The 23,195-nt window shown below is 57.0% G+C and overlaps 1 protein-coding gene across 2 annotated transcripts; it reads left to right on the top strand.

Moving 5' to 3' along the window:
- The first annotated feature begins 365 nt into the window (after positions 1–365).
- Positions 366–18,564, top strand: LOC128830933 (zinc finger protein 398-like). Of its 2 annotated transcripts, none has more exons than XM_054016877.1 (8): positions 366–594; positions 3,725–4,126; positions 6,283–6,409; positions 9,045–9,158; positions 10,517–10,630; positions 11,168–11,281; positions 11,833–11,946; positions 17,025–18,564. In XM_054016877.1, the coding sequence occupies exons 1-8, from the start codon at positions 571–573 to the stop codon at positions 18,245–18,247; spliced, it is 2,232 nt and encodes a 743-aa protein (XP_053872852.1). In that variant the 5' UTR covers positions 366–570; the 3' UTR covers positions 18,248–18,564. The 2 variants fall into 2 exon arrangements, with proteins under 2 accessions (XP_053872852.1, XP_053872853.1); XM_054016878.1 differs by having other exon boundaries at positions 17,028–18,564.
- The last annotated feature ends 4,631 nt before the right edge of the window (positions 18,565–23,195 follow it).

Below are 23,195 nucleotides of genomic sequence, written 5' to 3' on the forward strand. Positions count from 1 at the left end.
CACCGGTGCCCTGTCCTTAGCCCTAGCTCCGGCCCCGGCCCCTGGATTTCCCCCGGGGCCCCTCTCCAGCTGTTGGATCGGGGTCCGGCCCGGCAGCCCCTGCCCACCCCCGGCTCCCGGGGGCCTCCCGTCACCCCGTCACCAGCAGGGAGCAGAGCCGCGGCCCAGCCCGCCCGGGAGCGTCTCCCGCAGCCCCCCGAGCAGGGCAAGGACCCGGCTCCATCCCACCGGAGAGCCCCGGGCCGCCCCCAGCCGCAGCACCCGGGCTCCGGGCTTCAGCCGCGGCCCCGCTGGACAGCTCCGCCCCGGCGCCGCGATCCCCCCGCCAGGGGCCGCTGCCGCCCCGCTCCTCCCCGCCCCGCCGCTCCCGGGCCCCGGCAGCCAGGCCGCGGCTCCCCCCGGCGGCGCTCGCTCTGCTCCGCTCCGCCCGGCAGCGGGGCCGGGACCTGCCCGTGGCGAGGCGAGGCGAGGCGAGGCGAGGCGGCGCCGGGACTCTGCCCAGCCCGGAGCGGGAGCGGAGCTCGGCCGGGCCGGGCCGGGCCCGCTGGAGAAGCCCCGCCCGGGGGGGCCATGGCCGAGCGGGCCGCTGCCCAGGTAAGGGCCCGGCGCTGGGGCGGGGGAGCCTCGGGCCCCGGGACAAGGCGATCCCCGCCCGGCCTGGGCCCCGGGAGCCGGGCCGCGGGGAGCGCGGGGCTGCCCGGCCGGGCGGGGGCTGAGCGATCCCGGCCCGTGTCTCCTCCCCGGGTGTGTGAACGGGGAGAGGAGTTAAACTGGTCCTGGCTTTGGTGCCCTCTCCTGCTTTGAGGCGCGTAGCTCTGAGTTCCCTGGGGGCTGGGTCCTGCTGTCCGGGGCAGGGCTTGGAAACTGTCTCTCCAGCCCCTCCGGCCTGGCGGTTTGGGGTCTGATTGTGGGTTGGAGCTGGAGAGAAGCGCCCTGTTCCCTGGCCCAGCATTGCCAGAGGCTTTCGCTGACCTCCTGCGCCTCAGTGTGTGGGGCCCGGTGTCGGGAACCTCTGGGAAGCGGGGCAAGGTCTCTCTATTCAGGGCCCCCACACACGGAGGCCTGGGAAGTCAGTCCAGGCTGCCGGAGCCTGTCAGCAATGGGGTGTATTTAATGGCAGCAGAGCTGAGAGCAATGGATGGGGTGTGAAACTGCTCATCCCTGAGCTAGGGAGCAAGGGGTACTCTGCTCCTTGGGGCCCAGTCCTATAGCGCCCATCACACCGAGAAAGGTACACGGCCAAATCATATCCCAGTGTTCTGGGTTTGCAGGGGCCTGGCACAGAGGGGCCCTGGGCCCTGATGGGGGCTCTTAGCCATCACCACAATACACACAAATAATGTTTTCAATTGATGTTATCTGAATCATAGAATCATAGAATATCAGGGTTGGAAGGGACCTCAGGAGGTATCTAGTCCAACCCCTGCTCAAAGCAGGACCAATCCCCAACTAAATCATCCCAGCCAGGGCTTTGTCAAGCCGGGCCTTAAAAACCTCCAAGGAAGGAGATTCCACCACCTCCCTAGGGAACCCATTCCAGTCCATCTGCTTTGTCCTCCCTTCTCTGCCTGCCCCTCCCTGCTCACTCCCACTCCAAATACCTATTACCACTTTTCATCCTGCTACGTCTTAACGAGAGACCCGGTGTTATGCCAAGATACTGAGCATCTCCTGAGAAACACTGAACAACCCCCACCTCTCTCTGCAGGTGCTCGGCTCTTCCCAGGATCCAGCCCGTACCTGTAAGCTCTTTGTGTCAGGGACATTACCTGTGGCTGGCCTGCACAGCCCTGTCCCTGGCTGTGGGGTTGTGTGGATGGGGCTGGATTTCAGGCAGCAGCAATAAGATATATTAGAAGTGGAAAAGATAACAGAGAAGGGCAACAAAAAACGATCAGGGGTATGGAACAGCTTCTGTCTGAGGGGAGATTAAAAAGACGGGGGCTGTTCAGTTTAGCAAAGAGACAGATAAGGGGGGATAAGATAGAGGTCTGTAAAATCATGACCATGTGGAGAAAGTAAATAAGGAAGTGTTATTTACTCCTTCTCATAACACAAGAGCCAGGGGTCACCAAATGAAATGAACAGGCAGACGGTTTAAAACAAACAAAAGGAAGGATTTCTTTACACAACACAGTCAACCTGTGGAACGCAGCTTTTGTGGCCCGCATCATGCGGGAGGTCAGACTAGATGATCATAATGGTCCCTTCTGACCTTAGAGTCTATGAGTCTATGAGCCTTGCCAGGGAATGTTGTGAAAGCCAAAAGTAGAACTGGGTTCACATAAGAATGATGTAAATTCATGGAGGACAGCTCCCTCAATGGCTGTTGGTCAAGATGGTCAGGGACACAACCCCACGCTCAAGCGAGGGACAGAAAGAATGTCGAAAACAAACCGTTACGTATGAAACAAAATCGTAACGCGCTCACTAGCGCCTCAACAGAACTCTCAAGGCACGCCCCTGGCTCCTGCAAGCTAGCTGACCCCCTGTCCTTTCCCCAGCCTTTTCAACCCCTTCCCATAAGATCAAGCCCACTGGTGGTTTGTTCACATAGATTGAAGGAGAACTGGGGGTTCATCTGCACCCCAGATATAGTCTCAAGAGTTCATTGTCTTACTGTAACAGGATAACCCCGGGTGTTCTTGTTTTGTCCTGCAACCTCCACAACCTAGTTACTAACATTTTGCTCAGATGGTAGATGGCCGTCCATTGTGAGTCGTACAGTACTTAATTGGCACGTGACCAGGCAGAGTGAGATAAATGTCTCTTCCCCTTGCTTGACAGGAGTTTGTGGATCACCTGTCAGTGACTTGCCTTATCTCACCGCCCTAGAGAACAGAGTTTTTAGCATAGATACAGAACTCTTCACATCTCGCAATGATTATGGGGACCCTTCTGGCGCCGGCTTTCGTTAGAGACCTTACATGATGGTTCTTGGCAGATGCAGACCCAGGGGATCTCAGTGGCCAATATGTACCCGTGTGCCCTGGAGTAACAACATCCCCACTCCCTCCATATCCCCACATGTCCTCAGAGAAATGGCGGGGAGGACAGCTCTGCCTTTCCAAGCCCCCGCTATCAAAAAGCCTCCTACACTTCAGGTATTAAACCCTGTGGAAATTCCACAAACCAAACCTTTGTCTCCAGGGTCTGGCTGGGTAGGTGTGACCCCCCCCCCCCGAGGGAAATCATAAGGAGCAAGGAAATGACAGTGTCTGAGGCTCCCCTTCACTGTACCCCACACTGCAGCTTCCCACAGACAGTGAGAGACTCGGCATCGTGCCAAGGAACGTGCTGCTTCCGCCAGTGACCCGGAAATGCTCTTCGTGAACCACATTCCTAGCATGTCCTTAATGGCAACCTGGTGCCCCCCCTTGCCCCTATAGAGACAGGACACACACACACACCCACGCTGGTCCTGTGCGCGCATGTCACAGTATCCGTGGAGGTGGCGAGAAGGGTTTTCTGTTGTACTGGGGGGGAGGAATGTGTTGTGCGTCTCCACAAGGGAATTCCGTCTGCTCACGCAGAGCTGGGCGCTTAGCGGAAGTGCAGTGTGTGGACAGCAGATTCAGAGGAGGCCATTGGCCTTTCCTGGCTTTTCAGGGCTGGCTCTCTGGGGCTTCTCACACTTGCTCAGCCTTAGTCCCTTTTAAGTGGAGTTTTGTTTGTGGAATAACGAGTCCCCCAGCTCCACTTACGTTCCTGTCCCTGCAAACAGGCTCCAGAGTGGGACCCGGAGTCAAAGCGCCCGATGCCTTTCCAATCCCGCTCTGACCCCACACAGACTTCTGAGAGAGAGAGCCAGCTGCAACCAGCAAAGCTTTCCATGTGGCCCGCAGTAGCTGCAATCCAAGCTGTGGACAGGACGGTGGATTCCCATGCCACGCGGTTGCTGACTCTGGAGAGGAGAGTGGGGACAGCAGAGAAGAAATTAGTCGATTGTGAGAAAACAGTGATGCAATTTGAAAGCCAGCTGGAGAGTAAATGGGCCGCGCTGGGAACTCTGATCCAGGGGTACGGACGGCTGCAGAGGAGGCTGGAGAACATGGAGAACCTGCTGAAGAACAGGAACTTCTGGATCCTGAGACTCCCCCCAGGCGCTAGGGGGGAGGTCCCCAAGGTAACGATATCCCAGCTGGCGCCGAGGGGCAGAACGGAATCACGTGCGGAGATTTTCCAGAGTCAGTGCCTAAAGCTGGGTTCCTACCTTCGTATTTAGGCAACGAATAAGTGGCCCGATTCTCCAAGTGCTGCGCGCCAGCCGCTCCCATTGGAGTCCGTGGGTGTTGCCGTGTGCTCGGCGCTCTGGAAAATCGGGGGATTTATTCATTGCCTAACTATTGCCCTTTGTGACCTGCGCGGCCAGTCACAGTGCCGGGCCCTGGGGGTGTTCCCGCTGGAAGGCAGGTATTGATAATGGAGTCTGTCCGGCTGGGATTTTCTTTGGCACAGCCTTGTTTCTTTACAAGGAAGGTACAAATGGTCTCCGAATGCAGGAGGCAGAAGGAGCAGTTTCTTAGTCAACAGCCTCCAGCCTCTGTAGGCAGCACCAGACCCAAAAGCCGTCTCTAGCTTTTCCCAGGGTCAGACACCAAACCGTGCCCCAGGCTGCAGCTTGGTTGGCTTTCCCCCTCAGTCTGTGTGTTCTCCCTCCCCACGTCCTGACCCAAACAGACTCCTCCTCCCCCTCGGTCCAAAACTCCTGGGTGGGTTCACAACCCCTTTTGTCGTAGGTTGGGGGCTGGGGTGCGGGGCTGTGATTAATTGATCCTGATAGTTGTGCTAGTTGAAAGATGTGTTCACACCCACGTTCAGAGATGTGTGACCCATATCCCGACCATCTCTTGGATAACAGGATGAATGTCAGAGCTTAACTTTAGACCTCCACTTTTGAAAATCGTGGCCTCTTTCTCTCGTCAGTCTATTGAAAGATTTCTTTTCCCGTTGACATTCCATCTCCGCAGCAAGATTTCCCCAGTCAGGGCCGCGCGCTGGAGCGCGTTTGCTCGTATCTCTTCTGGAAGGACCAGAGTATGTTCTAACCATGTTACAGAAACGTGCTACAATAGCGCACAGGCGAATTGTGTTGTGACGTGCTGCTCTGACGCTGCGTTGGCTGTTCCTTATTCACCGGCCTGAACACACATTCAGAAGCATTTGACCAGAGTAGTCACAAAAAAGACCCGTCCCAGGGGTGCTCAAACCATTGCTGGCTGGCCCCACCTCGGGCAGGCAGGCCGTTGTAACGAACCCTTGAAGAGCTCACCCCTTTATACTCTAACAGACACGTGATGTCATCGCCAACGTCTAACGTAGCTAAGAACCAGTTTGGGGCACCTTTCCCCTAGATACGGCAGTGGGGCCTTGTCGTTTGAATTGCCTTAAATGTATGGATCATAAAGCTACCTGCGTTGGCCTTTTCTCTTCTTCCGCAGGCCCACGTTGTAGTACTGGGGTGGTAAAGGTTACTGTACATTTATCACATGACAAAACAACTTCTCCTTTTGTGTTAGAACCAGTGTGTAACCATTGCTTATCATTCAGAGGCCCCGGGTCCAAAAAACTCCTTTTTCATCTCATTAGCCACCTTCCCAGCTCAGCATCCTCCCCAGAATTGGTCTTGCTGCGTGCCACGTTCTTTCTAACTTCTAAACCTGTTATTTCCAAAGCCCATTCATGGCCATGAAAGCCCCTTTATTTTACTTAAACTACAGAACCCGTTTTCTTTAGCCGAGCTCATTTAACCCTTTCCATATTTATCTGATCCTACAGCCAGAGTGTTCCCTTGGGATCAGCATGCAGAGAGGACCTTCTCCATGTCCGTGCCCACTTCCACACAGAGTATGAGGGGCAGCTGCCTCCGCGATGCATCTTCCCAGAGCCCTGCACAGCCCAGGAGTGGGGAATCCTTGTGCAAGGGGTATCTGGGTAACGTGGAGCCCCCTAGCAGCCTGGCTCCATTTCACATGTGCAGCCTGGTAACGGGAGGACGGGATCCACGTGTTGCATTGATGAAGAGGGGGAAGCAGTCTCTCTACCCTCCACCTGACCAAATTCAGATTTTCCTTTCCAGCTCTGCCGGCGCGGGGGTGGGGGCAGCATAGCCTCGTGCAGCTCTAGCTGTGATGTCTGGGGGGGGGGGGGTTACATCAAACCCATTTCTAATCATTTTCCCAATAATAGACAGACAACACTGATCCTCCCCATCTCTCCTGATTCACACGACAGGTGGGACTGACCCAGCAGGTACTGAGTGTGCAACGCTTGTGATTCCAGGTGCCGGTGACGTTCGACGACGTCTCCGTCTATTTCAACGAGCCGGAGTGGGGGAGCTTAGAGGAATGGCAGAAGGAGCTTTACAAGAACGTGATGAAGGGGAACTATGAGACCCTGATCTCCCTGGGTAATTTTTTTTCTTCGCTCACTTACAAGAAGCTGTGAGGTCACTGAAGGTAGAGTTGGCTCCAGCTCAAGTTTATTCTCCAATTCCTTTGATTCTGGGTGGATCCGTAGGTAAAATCCTTGTAATGTGGCCCTTTGATTAAGGGCTTGTCTACCCTTAAAACAGCTGTGCCATTGTTCTGCTTCAGTGTAGACACTACGTACACTGACGAGGAATTCTCCTGCCAGCGTAGGTAATCCACCTCCCTGAGGAGCGGTCGCTGGGTCGACAGAAGAATTCGACCTAGAGCTGTCTACATGGGGACTTAGTTCGGCTTCACTACGCCGCTCAGGGGGGTGGATTTTTCACACCCTGACTGATGTAGTTAAACTGACCTAGTTTTCTAGTGTAGACCAGGCCTGACTGTGTACAGCTTAAAACGAGATTATAATACACAGGGCTGGTCTACACTGAAAACGTACATCGGCATACCTGTGTCTCGTAGGGGTGTGACAGATCCATCCCCCGGAGAGCCATCGCTACCCGCTATGCTGTCCTATCCCCTGGTGTAGACGACACTAGGTGGATGGAAGAATTCTTCCCTCCAGGTAGCGACCGCCCCTCCGAGAGCTGGACTAACTGCAGCAATGGGAGAACCCCTCCCCGCGCTGTCTTGAGGGATTACACGGACGCGCTAGAGCGACGCAGCTGCAGCTCTGGCATTTTAAGTGTAGACGTGGCCCCAGTGTTGTTCCGAATTCCTCCCCCTGCAATGCTTTCTAGAGAAGGGCTGTATTGACTGCACATGCACAGAGACTCTGCAGACGCAGAGCTGTCAGTCCGCAGGGAAATGTTTGCTGCCCCAAGTGAACACAAAGGGGCCCTGTGCAGCTGGAAGCACTGGAGGCCTCGCTGGTCCATCCATGTCCCTCACTCCTGGGAGCTCTCGGCTAGAACGGCCAGTTACTAGTTCTAACTGAGAAGGAGGTTTCTGTCATTGGGCTGCATGGAGACCCCAAGTTGCATTACTCAGGTACTTCCCAGCCAGCCGCCAGAGGGTAATGGCTTGTGTTCCCCACTGCCCTGAGCCAGTCACCTAGGAGAGAGATTCCATGTCCTGTCACTAATTGTATGGACCATCCAGTTCCAACTCTAGACACTGCTGGTGTGCGCCAGGGCCACTCCCCCTTTGCCCCAGAGGGTTCTGAGTGGCCAGTGCATTGAGACAGATGCAAATGGTGTCACAGATCCTGTGACCGGCCCCTGGAAGGACCCGTTCAGTGCGCTAGACCCCCAGGAGGTCCCACCCTTCCACAAGGGGAGGCCACACGGCCTCAGTGCCCCCGAGACGGAGCCTCCTATTTCTCACTGAGCTCTGCCCAGCAAGTCCAGCTGAGAGAGACCCCTGCTCAGAGCCCGTCGCCCCTTGAGGGACCAGTGCACTGCAGCGAGCGTGGGCAGGGCCGCCAGGCACTAGAGCCGGTTTATCAGCCAGCTGGGACACGCCTGGGGTCGTGCAAAGACCAGCGGTTACGAGAGTTCAGACCGGCCAGCGCCAGGGCTCCCACGAGCCAGGCTGCCGTAGCAACGACCTATGCTGCCCTTGTCCCAGGTCTCTGAGCCGTCTCCTGTCACCTGCTGCCGCAGAGCCGGGCTGAGTCCACGTGTTCACGTTGTAACGGGAACCCAACCCCTGAACCTTTCTGGATCCTCCAGCGAAATGGGTTGGTTCCACTTCGTTCCGCAGCCTCCACAGTCAGCGCCACCAGTGCGGAATCGCAAGTTGTACCGTTTCCTAGCGGACAGAGAGCTGGAGAGCTGAAAAGCAGCTGAAGAGGGGAGAGCCTGATACACATTAGGGATGGAAAAGGTTAATCGGTAACCCTGGCGGCCCTGCATCGGGCAGGCTGGTGCAGGCTGGGACGCGCCTAGCCGGCTGGCGGGCTCCCTGGCCCTGGCCGCGCTGCGCCTACCTGGCTGGCCCCCTGGCTGTGCCGTACCCCAGCCCCGGCCGGATTGGCCCCAGTCCCCGCCGTGCCAGGCCCGCCCAGCTACCTCGGTTAATGGTTAACCAATTAAACAAAATAATTGTAGTGGTTTAACCAGTTAACTTTTTTAACCGATATTTCCATCCCTAATACACATCATGTCATTAGGAGGAAGGAAAGGAATAATCCCGAGGGTTAACAATGGACAGCAAATTCGATACCCCAAATGCACTGCCCAGTTCGCCCCCAGTTTTCCTTGGCTAAGATCCTGCACCTGGAATTTCAAGACATAACTGTGCGTTGTGTGTCAGAGAACAGCCCCGGCGCCCCCAGGCTCTATTGTAGTATAAATAGTGTCCAAATGAACCCTTCTGCCCCTCTGTGGGTGGCTCCCTGCTCGGCTTCTTAGTGCTTAATAAATAGGCACGAGGATTAATACTTCCTGTGCCCATGGCAGCCCCTTCCCTTGGGAAGAATCAGAGAGCCCCACCCATCAGAGGAACACGCCCGCCCCGGGGCAGGGTATCCCTGTAACTGTGCAGCATCTCTTCACATCGCCTGTCACCCCCAGCAGTCGGGGGTTGGGTATTTAAAACCACTGATCATGATCTGTAATGAGCATCCTACTGTGTGAATCAAACACTGGAGCGTCTCTCATCCATCTGCAGACTACGCCATCTCCAAACCTGACCTCCTGTCCCGGATTGAACGAGGGGAGGAGCCGTGTGTCAGGGATCGGGGTCGTTCAGAGGAGAGCGAGATCCCTGCAGACCCCCGCCCAGGTACATTGAAACCGCTCCAAAATGAGCCCTGAGGCCTCTCGCTTCAGCTGGGTTCCCAGTGGTCGTTCCACTGGTTGCCGGGGCATTCCCGGTGCTGGAGGTGTGACTGCCTGGCGAACGCGCACAAAGTGTGAAGTTAAATGGCTCTATCCAATGAAAGCTTCACGAGCTCTTTCATTCCCTCTGTTTCAGTGGGCACTTTTCTGACACTTGTGCCAGGGACAGGAGAACGTTTGGGGGAATTCGGGTGAAATGGACGTTGCTTCCCCCGAATCCCTGAGATTGCACCAGGGGGTTGAGCGTCATGTGTGTGTTTTATTCCTGTTCTTTGCTTTTTTAATCTAATCCCAGCCAGTGGGTAAGAGCAGTGATGGGATGAAGCCACAAATCCGGATCAGGATCTTGAAACCGCTTCCTCCCCCCACCCCCTAGTTTGGTTTGACCAACGGTGAGCAGACACCCTGTGACAAGGGATTTCCCCTGGCTGCCCCCCAGGTTAGGCAGGGCGGGGATGAGAGAGAAGACCTCTCTGGAAGGAGCAAGTGAGAAAAGCTCCTTTGAGATCCCAAAGCCTGGAACAACCCAGGGGCAGTTACACAGTTTAACCCTGGCAGCCTGCGTGCTGCAGAACGTCCCGTGTGCTGAACGGGCTCTGAGAGCGGACAGGCTCGCCCAGCCCCCAGGGGAACCACTAGTGCAAAGAGAAGCTGAAGCTCTAGCAAGCTCTCAGAACGTGCAGCTCCTCCCCAGACGTGGATTTCTGTCCTTGTCCCCGGCAAGTGCCATCTGCAGCTCTCCCCGCATCCCACCTCAACTCCCCTCCCCCTTCCTGACCGTTCTGGAATCAAACCCATCTGCAGCCCTCCATTTCCCCTCCCCCCAGAGCCGCGCTAGCGTCTGTTCAGAGCGGGCCCCCTCTGAAACACGGTGCTGGGCGGAGATGGGTGTGAGGCTCCTGGGCCCAGCTCTCAGCGGGGAGGAGAAACAGGCAGGGTGTGTCTGCGTTCAGGCTGGAAGGGGGAAGTGCCAGCCAAGGAGCCGTACCCGCGGGAGTTCTGATCTAACGAGCAGCTAACGAGAAGTGTAGCCGTGGGGGCGCACGGAGGGAGGGACAAGCTGCCCCACCTACGATCTCATCTGAGCCATTACAGATGTACCTGGGGCAGCCAGCCCCTCCCACCACCACGGCTACACGTCCAGCTCGAAAGTCGACGTACCCTTAATAGCCTTTGGCTGGGATTGGCTAAGCAGCCTAGCGACTTCGGGCCCCCACCTCCCACTGACAGTCCATGGGAACTGGGTGCCCAACTCCCCTAGGCCCCTCTGAAAATCTGAGCCCTTCTCTTTCCTGTGAACAGAATCCCCCGTCTCTGCACCAGACATTTCATTGTGGATTAACCAGGAGGAGGATCCGGGCTGCGGGGCCCGAGGGGACTCTGGGGAAAACGAAATCAGTGGAAGCCCCTGCTCGGGTGAGTAATGGATTTCGCCATCTCGGAGCCGGCGATTGCAGTAATCGTCTGCGCCCAGCCGTCTCCAGGGACCGGCAGCAGTTTTCTTACCCTCTGGGCAGCCTGTCGCCCACCTCATTGCTGTACCCGACTCCTGCCGGCTTGTCCCCCGGCCTTTCAACAGCAACCCCCTGCAGTCGCCTCGCCCCGTGTGGGGCTGGCAGGACCCCGGGGGGGCTGGCAGGGAGCAGCCCCTCTGCTCAGGAGCTGGGACGGGACCTGCCCTGCGTGCAGAGAGGATGTTGTCTCGCTCCCTTGCCTGCTGCGTGGGAGCCTGGCCTGTCTGGCCGTTAGTGCACGTGCTCTGCGTTCATGAAGCCCAGCAGGGCGGGGGTGTCCCTTAGTGTTCTGGCCGTTCAGCAAATCCCCACCTTTGGAGCCGCTGAACTTGTCTTGGGGCGGAGGAGGGGTCCACAGCGAAGGTGGTGGGGCCTGAGCTCGGTGTTCGGCTCTGGCCGAGAGCGGGGAACGTGGTGTAATCCTCTTTGCCCTGAACAGAGTTTCCGATTGTCCCCCCCGATGCCGTGTCCTGGGTTAAACGAGAGAAAGAGCCGTGTGGGCAGGATCGGCCGGTCTGTGGAGAAGGCAGAACCCCTGCAGGCCCCAGCCCTGGTGAGTAGCAGCCGAGAGCTCTGGGCACAGGGCGTGAGGGGACGAGCGGGGAATCCAGCCGGACCGTTTTACCATTTCTGCTCATCTGGTCTCAACTTCTCTAACGTGTTGTTAGTTTACAGGCCGCAAGCCAGCCGGTCGCGCCCCCTCCTGGCCCTGCCACCCCCCAGAGCCCCTCCTCCTGTCCCTCTTTGGATAGTCTGACCACTGGTCTTAGCCCCTCGTTTTCTGCTTCCTCTTGAGCCTGACCACATTAGAAAGAGGTGTCTCTTCTCTCCTCCAGCAAGAGCCACTGCCGGCTTTAAACCCCCAACTCGGGGGGAAGTGGGAGTAGAACCCAAACTGGAACGTAATCCCCCAGGAGTGGAAGGGACTCTGGGACCCGGAGTCCAGTCCCCGCTATCGCAGGCCACCCCAGCATGGAACCCAGTTCATAAACTTATCAAGCTCCACCTTCAAACCCCTTTCTCTTGCCTCCGCCTCTGTCGGGAGCCCCTTCCAGGACGTTAGAAACCGTCTGCTAATTCCCACCTGCTCTTCCCTGGGAACAGAACCTCCTGCTCCTGCGCCTGCCCGTTCCCCCTGGGTTAAACCGGAGCCGGAGGCGTGTGCTAGGACTCAACCGGCTTTGGAGCAAAGGGGGCTCCCTGGAGAGCCCAGCGCAGGTGAGTAGTGGAGAGCAACAGCTCGGAACCAGTAAGTGGCTAAAGGAGCTGGTCAGCGCCAACTTCCAGCGCATTGCGACTGCAAACGGGCCCCTCCCATCCCCCCCAGCACGGCCCCTCTGCCGGGGGAGGGGGGTGGTGTAGGCCTGGCCCTTCCAGCGTTTCTTCCCCTGGGGAATTCCCAGCAGGCCACGTGAGGCTGCTCTGCAAGCCCAGAGGAGCTCAAAGCAGCCTCATCGCTGGTGATAGCAAGGCCCAGGTCTGACCCCAGCACCTCAGACAGTGAGATGGGGAAAACGTCCCCTCTGCCCTTCTCTAGGGGAACAAAGGATTTGCAGAGCCCGGCCGGTAAACCAGCACCTCGATGAGTGTCCCAGCTCGCTCCCCACAGCCAACTTCATGGGCCTTGACTCCAAAGCAGGAGCCCCTGAATCGCAGAATTCCCTCCCTCCCTCCCGGCAGGTGACATGAATAACGGCTGTTTTCTTCTGCCCCGGCAGGTGAGATCCCGCTCCAACTTGTAGAGGAGCATCGTGCCGAGGAGGGGGGCGAGGGCCCAGGCCCCCCAGGGCAGTTTGTGCAACGCCCGGGGGTCACTGAGGAGCACGCCATGGGGGGCTGCCCCACCAGTGCAGGAGGAGTTTCACCCGCCGGTGCCACCTGGCCACGCACCAGTGGGTCCCTCCAAGGGCACTCAGTGTGGGGGCTTTGCCCGCCAGGACAGCCTGGCACAGCGCCAGAGGACTCGTCTCCTGCCAAGGGCACCGCGGGGCTGGCAGCGGGTAGCCAGGTCCTCTCAGGCTGCACCGGCCCGAGCTGGGCTTGGCGAGCCAGCCCCCTACTGTGCCCACGTGACACGTGTTCCATCCCTCCCGGGTGCCAGCCGGCCCTGGGCCAGGCGAGGCAGAGACCTTCCAGGAATAGAGTCCCTGGGGAGGGGTTTGCTGCCCACCCGAGCCCTGCAGAGAAACCATCGGTGCAGAGAGCGGGGATAGGGCTTCCCCCAGCTCCGTGGTGGGGAACGTGTCGGGTCGGAGCACTACCGGGGCCAGCACCTCCTGGGAGGAACAGCTGCCGCTCCTGAGCACGGGGAAGGATAAACGACACTGAGAATCCGGGCAGGAGGCGTCGCTTGCTGTGGGAACAGCCTCAGTCACACCCCACAAGTCAGCCGGGCTGGTGCGTTCAGGTCCCTTTGCGCACCCCTGTGTTCGGGCAGCACGAAGGGGGCAGAAAGCAGCCAGGTCGGGCCAGCTGAGATCCCCGGGCACGGGGGAGCTCTCGCCTTGTGCGCCTGGCTCCCGTGCCACCCTGGCCACCCAAACCTGTACAGGGGCCTCAGCCGAAGTGCCCTGTAGTGGAGGACAGATGGCCCCATCTCTAATCCGACACAGAAGCCACGGACTAGACAGGCCCTGGAGACAGCTCCGTTCTCACTTGTGCGGCGAAGGAAGTTTGCACGGGTGCCGTGCCGTGCCTGCTTTGTGGCTAAAGCGCACAGTGCAGCCTCCAGGACTGTTGCTCCGGCACCGTTCACCACACTGAGGAGCCCTGGTGACAGCCAGTCACCTCCCAGCCCCCTGCCGCTGAGAAGCAGACCGGAAGCTGTGCCATCTTCAGCACTCCCGAGCTGGGGAGACTGGGGTAGTTCACCTGCCTGCACCAGAGAACGCCCCGTGTTCCAGGCATGCCGCTAACGCAGTGCAGCCAGCGAGAGCGGACGGTGTTCAGAAACTGGCAGGAGCTGCCCATTTAGTTGCGATGCCTGTGGGCCCAGTCCTGCAACTCCTTGCCCATTTATCACTTCCCTGAGTGTTCCCCTGGAAGTCAATAGACCACAACCTGTCCGTGGGAACTGCAGGTCCCTGGCCCAATGGGAAGTCACCTGTGAGTCGGGGTTGGCAGGCTCAGGACACATGCACTGGAAATCTGCATCCTGCTCTTTGCACTGTGGGTGCCCCAGGGTGAGCGCTGCTCGGGGACCAGCAGGAACATCCACTCGGACGGGGCTCTGGGTATTAATCCACCAGCTGTTTGGATATGGGGACAAGCCCTCCAGCATGTTGGAGTTGGCGGATGTGATTGCAGAGCCATTGGCCATTATCTTTGAAAACTTGTGGTAATTGGGGGAGGTCCCGGACGATTAGAAAAAGGCAAATAGAATGTCCATCTTTTAACAGGGGAAGGAGGAGAAGCCGGGGAACTACAGACCTCACCTCAGTCCTTGGAAAAATCATGGAGCAGGTCTTCAAGGAATCCATTTTGAAGCACTTGGAGGAGAGGAAGGTGATCAGGATTCACCAAGGGCAAGTCATGCCTGACCAACCTGATTGCCTTCTATGATGAGCTAACTGGCTCTGTGGATATGGGGAAAGCAGTGGACATGATATATCTTGATGTTAGCAAAGCTTTTGATATGGTCTCCCACAGTATTCTTGCCAGCAAGTTTAAAAAGTATGGATTGGATGGATGGACTATAAGGTGGATAGAAAGCTGGCTAGATCATTGGGCTCAATGGGTAGTGATCAACGGCTCGATGTCTAGTTGGCAGCCGGTTTCAAGCCGGTATCAGGAGTCAGTCCTGGGGCCGGTTTTGTTCAACATCTTCATTAATGATCTGGATAATGGGATTAATTGCACCCTCAGCAAGTTCACGGATGACATTAAGCTGGGGGGAGACGTAGATACACTGGAGGGTAGGGATAGAGTCCAGAGTGACCTAAACAAATTAGAGGATTGGGCCAAAAGAAATCTGTTGAGGTTCAACAAGGACAAGTGCAGAGTCCTGCACTTAGGACAGAAGAATCCCATGCACTGCTAAAGGCTGGGGACCGACTGGCTAAGCAGCAGTTCTGCAGAAAAGGATCTAGGGGTCACAGTGGACGAGAAGCTGGATACGAGACAGCAGTGTGCCCTTGTTGCCAAGAAGGCTAATAGCATATTGGGCTGCATTAGTAGGAGCATTGCCAGCAGATCGAGGGAAGTGATTATTCCCCTCTATTTGGCACTGGTGAGGCCACATCTGGAGTACTGTGTCCAGTTTTGGGCCCCCCACTACAGAAGGGATGTGGACAAATTGGAGAGAGTCCAGCGGAGGGCAACGAACATGATTAGGGAGCTGGGACTCATGACTTACAAGGAGAGGTTGAGGGAACTGTTGTTATTTAGTCTGCAGAAGAGAAGAGTGAGAGAGATTTGATAGCAGCCTTCAACTACCTGAAGGGGGGTTCCAAAGAGGATGGAGCTCGGCTGTTCTCAGTGGTGGCAGATGACAGAACAAGGAGTAATGGTCTCAAGTTGCAGTGGGGGAGGTTTAGGTTGGATATTAGGAAACACTATTTCACCAGGAGGGTGGTGAAGCACTGGAATGGGTTACCTAGGGAGGTGGTGGAATCTCCTTCCTTAGGTTTTTAAGGTCAGGCTTGACAAAGCCCTGGCTGGGATGATTTAGTTGGGGTTGGTCCTGCTTTGAGCAGGGGGTCGGACTAGATGACCTCCTTAGGGTTGGAATAGACCTCATCTTCTGTGATTCTATGTGCCTGAGTCCATCAGTGTTCAGGGCAGCGCTTAACTTCCAACTGGTGCCTGAGCTGTCCCAGAGCGGGACGCTGTCCTGACTCAGGGCTCTGGGGAGTTCGGTGCCCACCGGGGGACTGAGGGGATAGTTACTGTCCTATGTGGATGTGTGTGGAGGGTGATTTCACTTGGGGCAACATTTCACTTGAGCTCTGTGGCCAGGCTCTTCAAAACTGGGTGCCTTGGGTGTTCCCACTGACTGCGGCGTGAGCGGTGGTGCATTTGCACTAAGTGATTCCTCCTAGAGCCTTTGGTGTGTGAGCCCCCATCGCCTGTCACCTCCAGTGACGAAGGGGGCGGGTTTAAAGCCATTTAATTTGCTTGGTAGCAGCTACTCTGTGAACAGTAACCGAGCCTCCTGTCCCCTCCCTCCTCTGCCCAGGCAATGCCATTTCCAGCCCTGCTCTGTTGACCTGGATGGCGCGTGTGGGGGAACCACGTGTCGTGGCTCAGGTGCAGGCAAAGGGGAGCCAAGTCCCTGCACACCCCGGCGTGGGGGAGTTCCAGCAGGCGTCACAAAGTGCTTCGCGCTGGGGCCTGGGCCGCACTTACAAGTTCGGTAGACGTAGACACGGCTAGGTTGACGGAAGAATTCTGCTCTTGACGTCGCTACACCTCTTGGGGAAGTGGATTCACTACAGCAGTGGGAAAACCTCTTCCCTCACTGCAGGAAGAGTCTACCCTGTGGTGCTACAGCCACGCAGGCGCAGCGCCATAGCTGTGCCACTGGAGTGTGGCCATGGTCTTTCAGGGACATTGGTATAAAACACAAACCAGAAATCCAGGAGCTTGAGTTAGTTATATTTACCCCAAACGCTTGGGTTTCCTGTAAGGAAACTCACAGTGAAGGTGGGCAAACAACCTTAACTGTGCCCCTCAGTAGCACCTGAAAAGAAAATCAGGAAGGCGGTCTGCCCTATCTATCCTCAGCACGTGTTTTCATCTGCACTGAGACTAGAATACATGACTCTCCATCATCTCTGCCTTGTAGGCCTGCTAGCTCGGTGTGTGATGACGCTTGGCTCACTGGCTGGCGTGGGGCATCACGTGCCCAGGCCTGCGAAGTGCTGCACTTTGCATGGAAGGTCCTTGGGCCCCTGTAGCACCTCTCAGGATAGGGCCATCGCTGAGTGTTGAACCCTTCGCTCTGCTGGTTGGCGAAGCAGCACTTTGTAAAGCCTCTCTGCGGCTCGGCTAAGCTGGAGAGCTTTGTTCGGGGTGGGGAAGGCAGGCTGCCTTCCGGAGGTTTGATGCTCCTGGATTTCTAGTGTTAAAAAAGAATCAAAAACTGCAGAACAGCCCTGACACGGGGAGGCTGCAGTTTGCTTGCAGGCTTGATTCCTCGTACGCGTCCCTGTGCCCTCCGTGGTTACCAAACCCCAAACTAGGTCAGATCTCCTTCCCGGGAGCATCCCCGCTGAGTTTCCGTTCCTGACTCGAGGATCTCGGACTGACTCCGTTGCACGAGCTGAGTAAGTGTCTGGATTCTCTCTTTCTTTCAGCAGCCAGCAGGATTGGGATCAAAGCCGAGGAGCGGCAGGTTGAGGAAAAGCCTGAAATCCTGGAGCTGACGACGACATTACTGGGAAGAGCAGACGAAGAGGCTTTCCAGAGCCAAGACCAGCCAGCAGAGAGTCCGTGCGGCCCAGAAGGGCGGCAGGGAGCCGGAGAGCCCACCGCAGGCGGGAGCAATCTGTGTGAATTCAAGCCAGGGGCGGTGCAGAAGGAAGCCCACGCAGCCCAAGGCCCATGTACAACTGCAGACCATGGGACAGGCGCCCAAATGGAGCAGCTGCCTCCCCTGCCCCAGAGAATCCTGACAGGAGAAAAACCCTATAACTGCGCTGAATGCCTGACAAGCGTCTGCCTCCAGCCCAGCCTCCGGAAGCACCAGCTGTCTCATGCCGGACAGGGGGCTTACGTCTGTGCCGAGTGTCGGCGAAGCTTTCGGCTGAAGAGGAGCCTTCTAACACACCAGCGAACCCACGTGGGGGAGAGCGACGGGTCCTTCATTTGTACCACCTGCGGGAAGAACTTTGGCTGCCACCCGGAGCTCACGCGGCGCCAGCGGCGGCATGACGGGGAGCGCCGGTACAAGTGCCCCGAGTGCCCAAAGAGCTTCCTGCAGAAACGGCACCTTGCGGATCACACGCGGCTGCACACGGGCGAGCGGCCCTTTCCGTGCCCGGCCTGCGAGAAGACCTTCAACGAGAAGTCCAACCTCAACAAGCACTACCGGATCCACACGGGCGAGCGGCCCTACCACTGCGCCCTGTGCGGCAAGAGCTTCATCCAGAAACACCATCTCCAGAAGCACCTGCGCGTCCATGGGGGGCCGAGGGCACAGCAATGGGGGAGGTGGGGGGATGGCGTCCCCGCCCCAGCTCCCCAGGCAAACCCGGCGGGGGAGAGACTCTATCCCTGCATCGAATGCATGGAGAGCTTCACTCAGAAGACGTCCCTGGAGCAGCACCAGCGAATGCACACCCAGGAGAGGCCCTTCCAGTGCACCAAGTGCAACAAAAGCTTCCGGCACAGGCAGTCGCTGAACAACCATCAGAAGAGCCACTCTCCCGCCGGGGGTTCACCCCGCCACAGGCAGGGGACGGAGGCAGCCCCCTCAGGGGAAAGGCTGAGAACAGGCAGTAGCCCAGTGGGCTGGCAGTGGGGAGGAGGCAATTTCCAGGCTGTTTCCTCCCCAGAAATACAGCAATACATTACATGACAGGCCCATACACTCTATAATAGCAGCTGGCGTTTACAGCGTTCCAAAGCACTGGCTGGTCCTTCATGAATCCTCGCAGCAGCCCTGTAAGACGGGGGTCAGGACTGACCTACCTACCTCACAGGCAGGGAAAGTGACTTGGCAAAGACCATGCAGTGAGTCAGTGGCAGAACCATGATGAGCACCCAGACGTGTACTCACTCCTCCAGGCCACGCTGCTTTCGGAAAGTGTATTTAACTGAAGTGGGACTTGACCCAGGTAAATAACATGTAATCATTGTAAATAGCAGATGCTACATTAAAGACCTTTACCGGGAGGCTGATGTGTTTTGAGACCAGTTATTTTTGTTAATGTACATGAAAGACTATTGGTGGGTTAGGCTTTGGGGAGGCTGGGAAGTCTAGTTATGGGGCTGGGACCATCAAACAAGCTGGGAGGGGCACGGGGATGGGGGGGGTCTGACGGTGTCTTCCAGCCCCCCCGGCCCCATGTTGTTCATATGGACATGGAGCCGGGTGCTGGTTCCCCTGAGCCGTCTCCCAGCCCGTGTCCTGCTTTGGGTGGGGGAGGTAAAAGTCCATGTCTCTGTCCCGGCAGCCCCTTGCCTACCTGGATGCTGTATCCTGAGCCACGCACTGCTGTGCTAGTGTAGCTTTCCCCTGAGTCCAGGCACACGTCCCGTCGCCCTTTCCTGCCTGGCTTCACCGGCCAGGGCCAGGTTAATGCAACCCCGGGCCCTAGCAGGTCATCACACTGAGGGACCTGCCGTGCAGACCCCTTCTTACCGCTTCTTTGGAGGAGCAAAGGGTGTGGTAGTGGCACCCCCCGAGTGTGTGGGTGTGTGTGTGTGAGGGGGGGCAAATAGCAGCCCCCTAGGAGCAGCAGTAGGGTGCCTCCCCTCCCAGCAGGCACAGCAAGGATTCCCCTGTACTTACCGCAACAGCCAGAGGGTCTGCCTGGGCCTGCTGCCCTCTTCCCCCGCCCTGCGCCCTCTGCTGGGTCTCCTCAGAGCTGTGGCTGTACTGAACGGCACGGGGCAGGTCACACCCCTCTGAGCTGTTGTTTCAGGCTGGCTGCAGGCTCAGGCAGACACAACTGCAGACTAGACCCAGGTTTTTGTCTTCACAACCAGAGCCTTAAAACAAACCCCAGACGCTGATGCAGTCACAGGAGCCCAGGCCACAGGAATAGGCCCTTAGTGCCTAAGCCTTAAATCCAGCCATGGGGGTGGGGGGGTGGGATAGATACACTGGTCACATGGGCTGCCTACTTGGAGTCGCCCATAAAAGGCAAGCCGCTTTGCTCAGCCTTTAGAGGTGTAACGAGGTCTAGACAGGCTCCTGAGTGAGTGCATCCCTCAAAGCCGGGTGCCACCTAAAGCAAACTGGCCACTCTGCTACTAGGGAACGCCGCACATCCTGGCTTTATAGTGCCTAAGCCCCTCCCACTTGCCAGAGCACTTCCTGCCAGGGCATTCATGGGGCACAGACTGGCCACACCCCAGCATATAAAGGTGACAGATACTCCCCCCCCCCCCCAGTAGCTGCTGAGATGAGGTGTCTGCCTATTGACTCCCCGCTCAACCCCCTCCCCCCCAAAATATCCCACACAAAGAGGCCTGGCCTACGCAGCCCTCTGCCAGGCTGGTAGGTACCCGAGTCTGGCCAGCTGGGGCTGCCTCTCTCTTTAGTCTGCCGTCCCCTGGTATTGGGTGAACTAATGTCCGGGAGTGAGAAGAACGGGGTGGCTGGCGCTTGCTGGTGCGGTAGGGCCTCGCCCATGCGCCTGGGTGGGTGGCGATTGTTATGCCAAGCAGGACGTGCCAGCCCCAGGGCATGTGGTGGGCAGCCTTGGCTGTCATCTCTAGCTGCGTTGGCTCGTAGAGCCCCCCCCCTGATCCCCACGTCCTGTACCGGTGATGTCCAGAGGCCCCTGACTCGTTAGCAATAGAACTACGCCCATGTGTGGTCCTTGGCCTCTCACCCCACAGAGGCGGCACAGGTGTCTGGCTCGAGCCCATGACTCTGTTCTGGGTGCCTGTGTGACGTCACTTTACTGGGCTCCAGCTAAATGAAGAATTTCAGGCTCTCTGGCCCATGGTGGGTGGGCGTAGCCTTGCCGCTGCCATTTTAACCAGCATGTTGGCTAGCCTTGCTCGGAGCAGGCTGCACCACGAGGCGTTAGTGCCACGTGCCCAGAGTCTTGTCTACATTAAGGCTCCCAGTGAGTAGCTTCAACGGTGAGCGCTTTTGCAGGGAAAGTCTAGTGTAGGCACAGCAAGGGCTGCCAGGCCAGCCGCTTCCGTCAGCACGAACCAACAGGTGACCCCAGTAAGGGTGGGAAGGCCACGGGGTGGGTGAGCAATTGTGCCATGGCCATGGGAGTTTTTTGGCCAATGCTGGTTGCCGTACCTGGCGGCTGTGAGGCGTGAGCTGGGTGACCTCCAGCTGGCTCCCCGGGCCACCTCACAAAGCTGCCCTCACACCTTGCAGCAGAGGCCAGTCTGAGCACCCCTTGGGGAGGGGACACGCCTGCACTGGGCAGGGTGGGGGAGGGTTTGCACCTGCTTTGTGGATAAATGTGGGACCTTCCATTGAGTGAGTCTCAGCTAGAACAAAGCCGGCTAAAAAGACTTAGGAGGAGCCGCCACTTTAGGGCAACACCCCTGGGAGGCAGAGGACGTGTTGGGGCCAGATGGGTCCAAGCAAGGAGGTGCTGCTAGCGCCGCTGTCCAGGAAGGGGTGGCGCTGCCCTGAGAAACCCAGGCCCAGGACAGAGAGATCAGTGAGCTAGTGAGAGTGGAGCCTGCTAGGGGCAGAGGCTCTGCAGACAAGTTTTCTAGAGAGAAAGCCACGTCCTCCTGCCCTCAGGAGATGGAGGGATTGGCCACAAGCAGCCTCACACCTCATAAGAACAGCCAGACTGGGTCAGACCAATGGTCCATCTAACCCAATAGCCTGTCTCTGACAGTGGCCAGTGCCAGGTGCTTCACAGGGTATGACCAGAACGGGGCAACGATTGAGGGACCCAGCCCCTGGCAGTCAGAGGCTTAGGGACACCCAGAGTTGCATCCCTGACCATTTTGGCTAATAGCCAGTCATGGACCTATCTTCCATGAACATATCTAATTATTCTTTGAACCCTTATACTTTTGGCCCTCATAACATCCCCTAGCAATGAGTTCCACAGGCTGACTGTGCGTTGTGTGAAGAAATACTTCCTTTCATTTGTTTTAAACCTGCTGCCTATACATCCAGTGACCCCTGGTGCTTGTGTTATGTGAATGGATAAATAACACTTCATTTTCTCCACACCCTTCAGGATTTTATATCATATGGGCTTCATTCGGTGCCCAAGGGTGCAGGCCAGCAAGGTGCATCTCTGTGCCTGGGGGGGCCGATCTACCATGCCATGTTTATACCTTCCCCCTCCACTATTACAATTTATGTCAGAAGTGTTATAAGGACAACCTAAAAAAGTGTAATATTGACATTGACACTTGCCCAGGATCGCTTAAACCGGAGTGAAGTCCTACGTGCCGGTCCCCTGCTTTCTGAACTTGCTCGCCGACAAGCCGAAGAGGACAAGAGGCGCAGGAGGAAGGAGAGACTGGCTCCCAGTCATGGTCAACAGCCTCCTGCTGCGCCTGGAAACATCTGCCCTCGTTGCAATAGCACACGTGGTTCAAGGATTGGCCTGATTAGCCGCCTGAGCCATAACGCCCATGGAAGATGATCATACTCAGTAACAAGTGATTGCCCATCCTCATACCTTCCCCCTCCCCCGAGAGTACTGCCTGGGGCGCACTTCCCCCTCCCCAGCCACCACTGCCAATATTGAAGACTGCACTGGGGGGTCTGGGCCTCCTGTGAGCAGTTGGGTGAGTGGTTCACACTGTTGTCAGTATGTCCGGCCGCCACCAGCCATTGGAACATGAGGGTGATAGCAGGCCTGAGTGCGAGAGGGGGAATGCACATCTCCTCCCACAGCAGTTCCATCATCAGTAAATGGGAAAGAGGGAAGCGTTAAGAGGTTCTTCCCACCCTGGATGAATTCATCCAAGTGCTGGTGCCGCAGGAATCCATCCACACTTAAAATGTATCAGCACAGCTGTGAACGACACCCCCTGCCCAGCCTAGCTCTGCCGCCAAACCCCAGCGGAGAGGCAGCTGGACTGACAAAAGGGGGCTGCTGTTGCTGAAACTAACAGCATTCAGGCTGGTGTTGCTGTACCAGCTTCTGGTGGTCTGCTCTGTCTGCACCCCCGGTCTATGGCAGCATCGGCTCTGAAATGCAGATACAGGCTACCAGCTCTGCGGAGCCAAGGGAGTTCAGTTTGTGAGTGGTAGAAAAGCACCTTGCAGAGCAGATGCTTTAAGATCTGATTTAATCCCACTTTGTGCCTTTTCCTGCTGGGCCCCAGGGGGGACATTGATTTTACCCAGTAGAGGCCAGTCAATAAGGGGGCACAGTCTGCTATGAATAACCCTTGCCTTATGGGAAGGAGTAAATAACACTTCCTTATTCACTTTCTCCACCTTTTATAGACCTCTATTATACCCCTCCTTAGTCGTCTCTTTTCCAAGCTGACGAGTCCCAGTCTTTTTAATCTCTCCTCAGCTTGAAGCCGTTCCAGACCCCTAATCATTTTGTGTCTTTTCCAATTCTAATTCAGCTTTTCTGAGATGCAGTGGGCAGGACTGCACACAGCATTCCAGGGGTGGGTGCACCATGGATTTGTAGCATGTCATTTTGATATTTTCTGCCTTATCTGTCCCTTTGCGAACGGTTCGTAACAGCCTGTGCGTTGGGTGCTCTGCTCCTGATGAAGCAGGAGGGATAGCTCAGTGGTTTGAGCGTTGGCCTGCTAAACCCAGGGTTGTGAGTTCAATCCTTGAGGGGGCCACTTAGGGATCTGGGGCAAAATGAGTACTTGGTCCTGCTGGT

Source organism: Malaclemys terrapin, chromosome 2 (genome assembly GCF_027887155.1).
Source record: "Malaclemys terrapin pileata isolate rMalTer1 chromosome 2, rMalTer1.hap1, whole genome shotgun sequence".
Lineage (NCBI taxonomy): Eukaryota > Metazoa > Chordata > Testudines > Emydidae > Malaclemys > Malaclemys terrapin.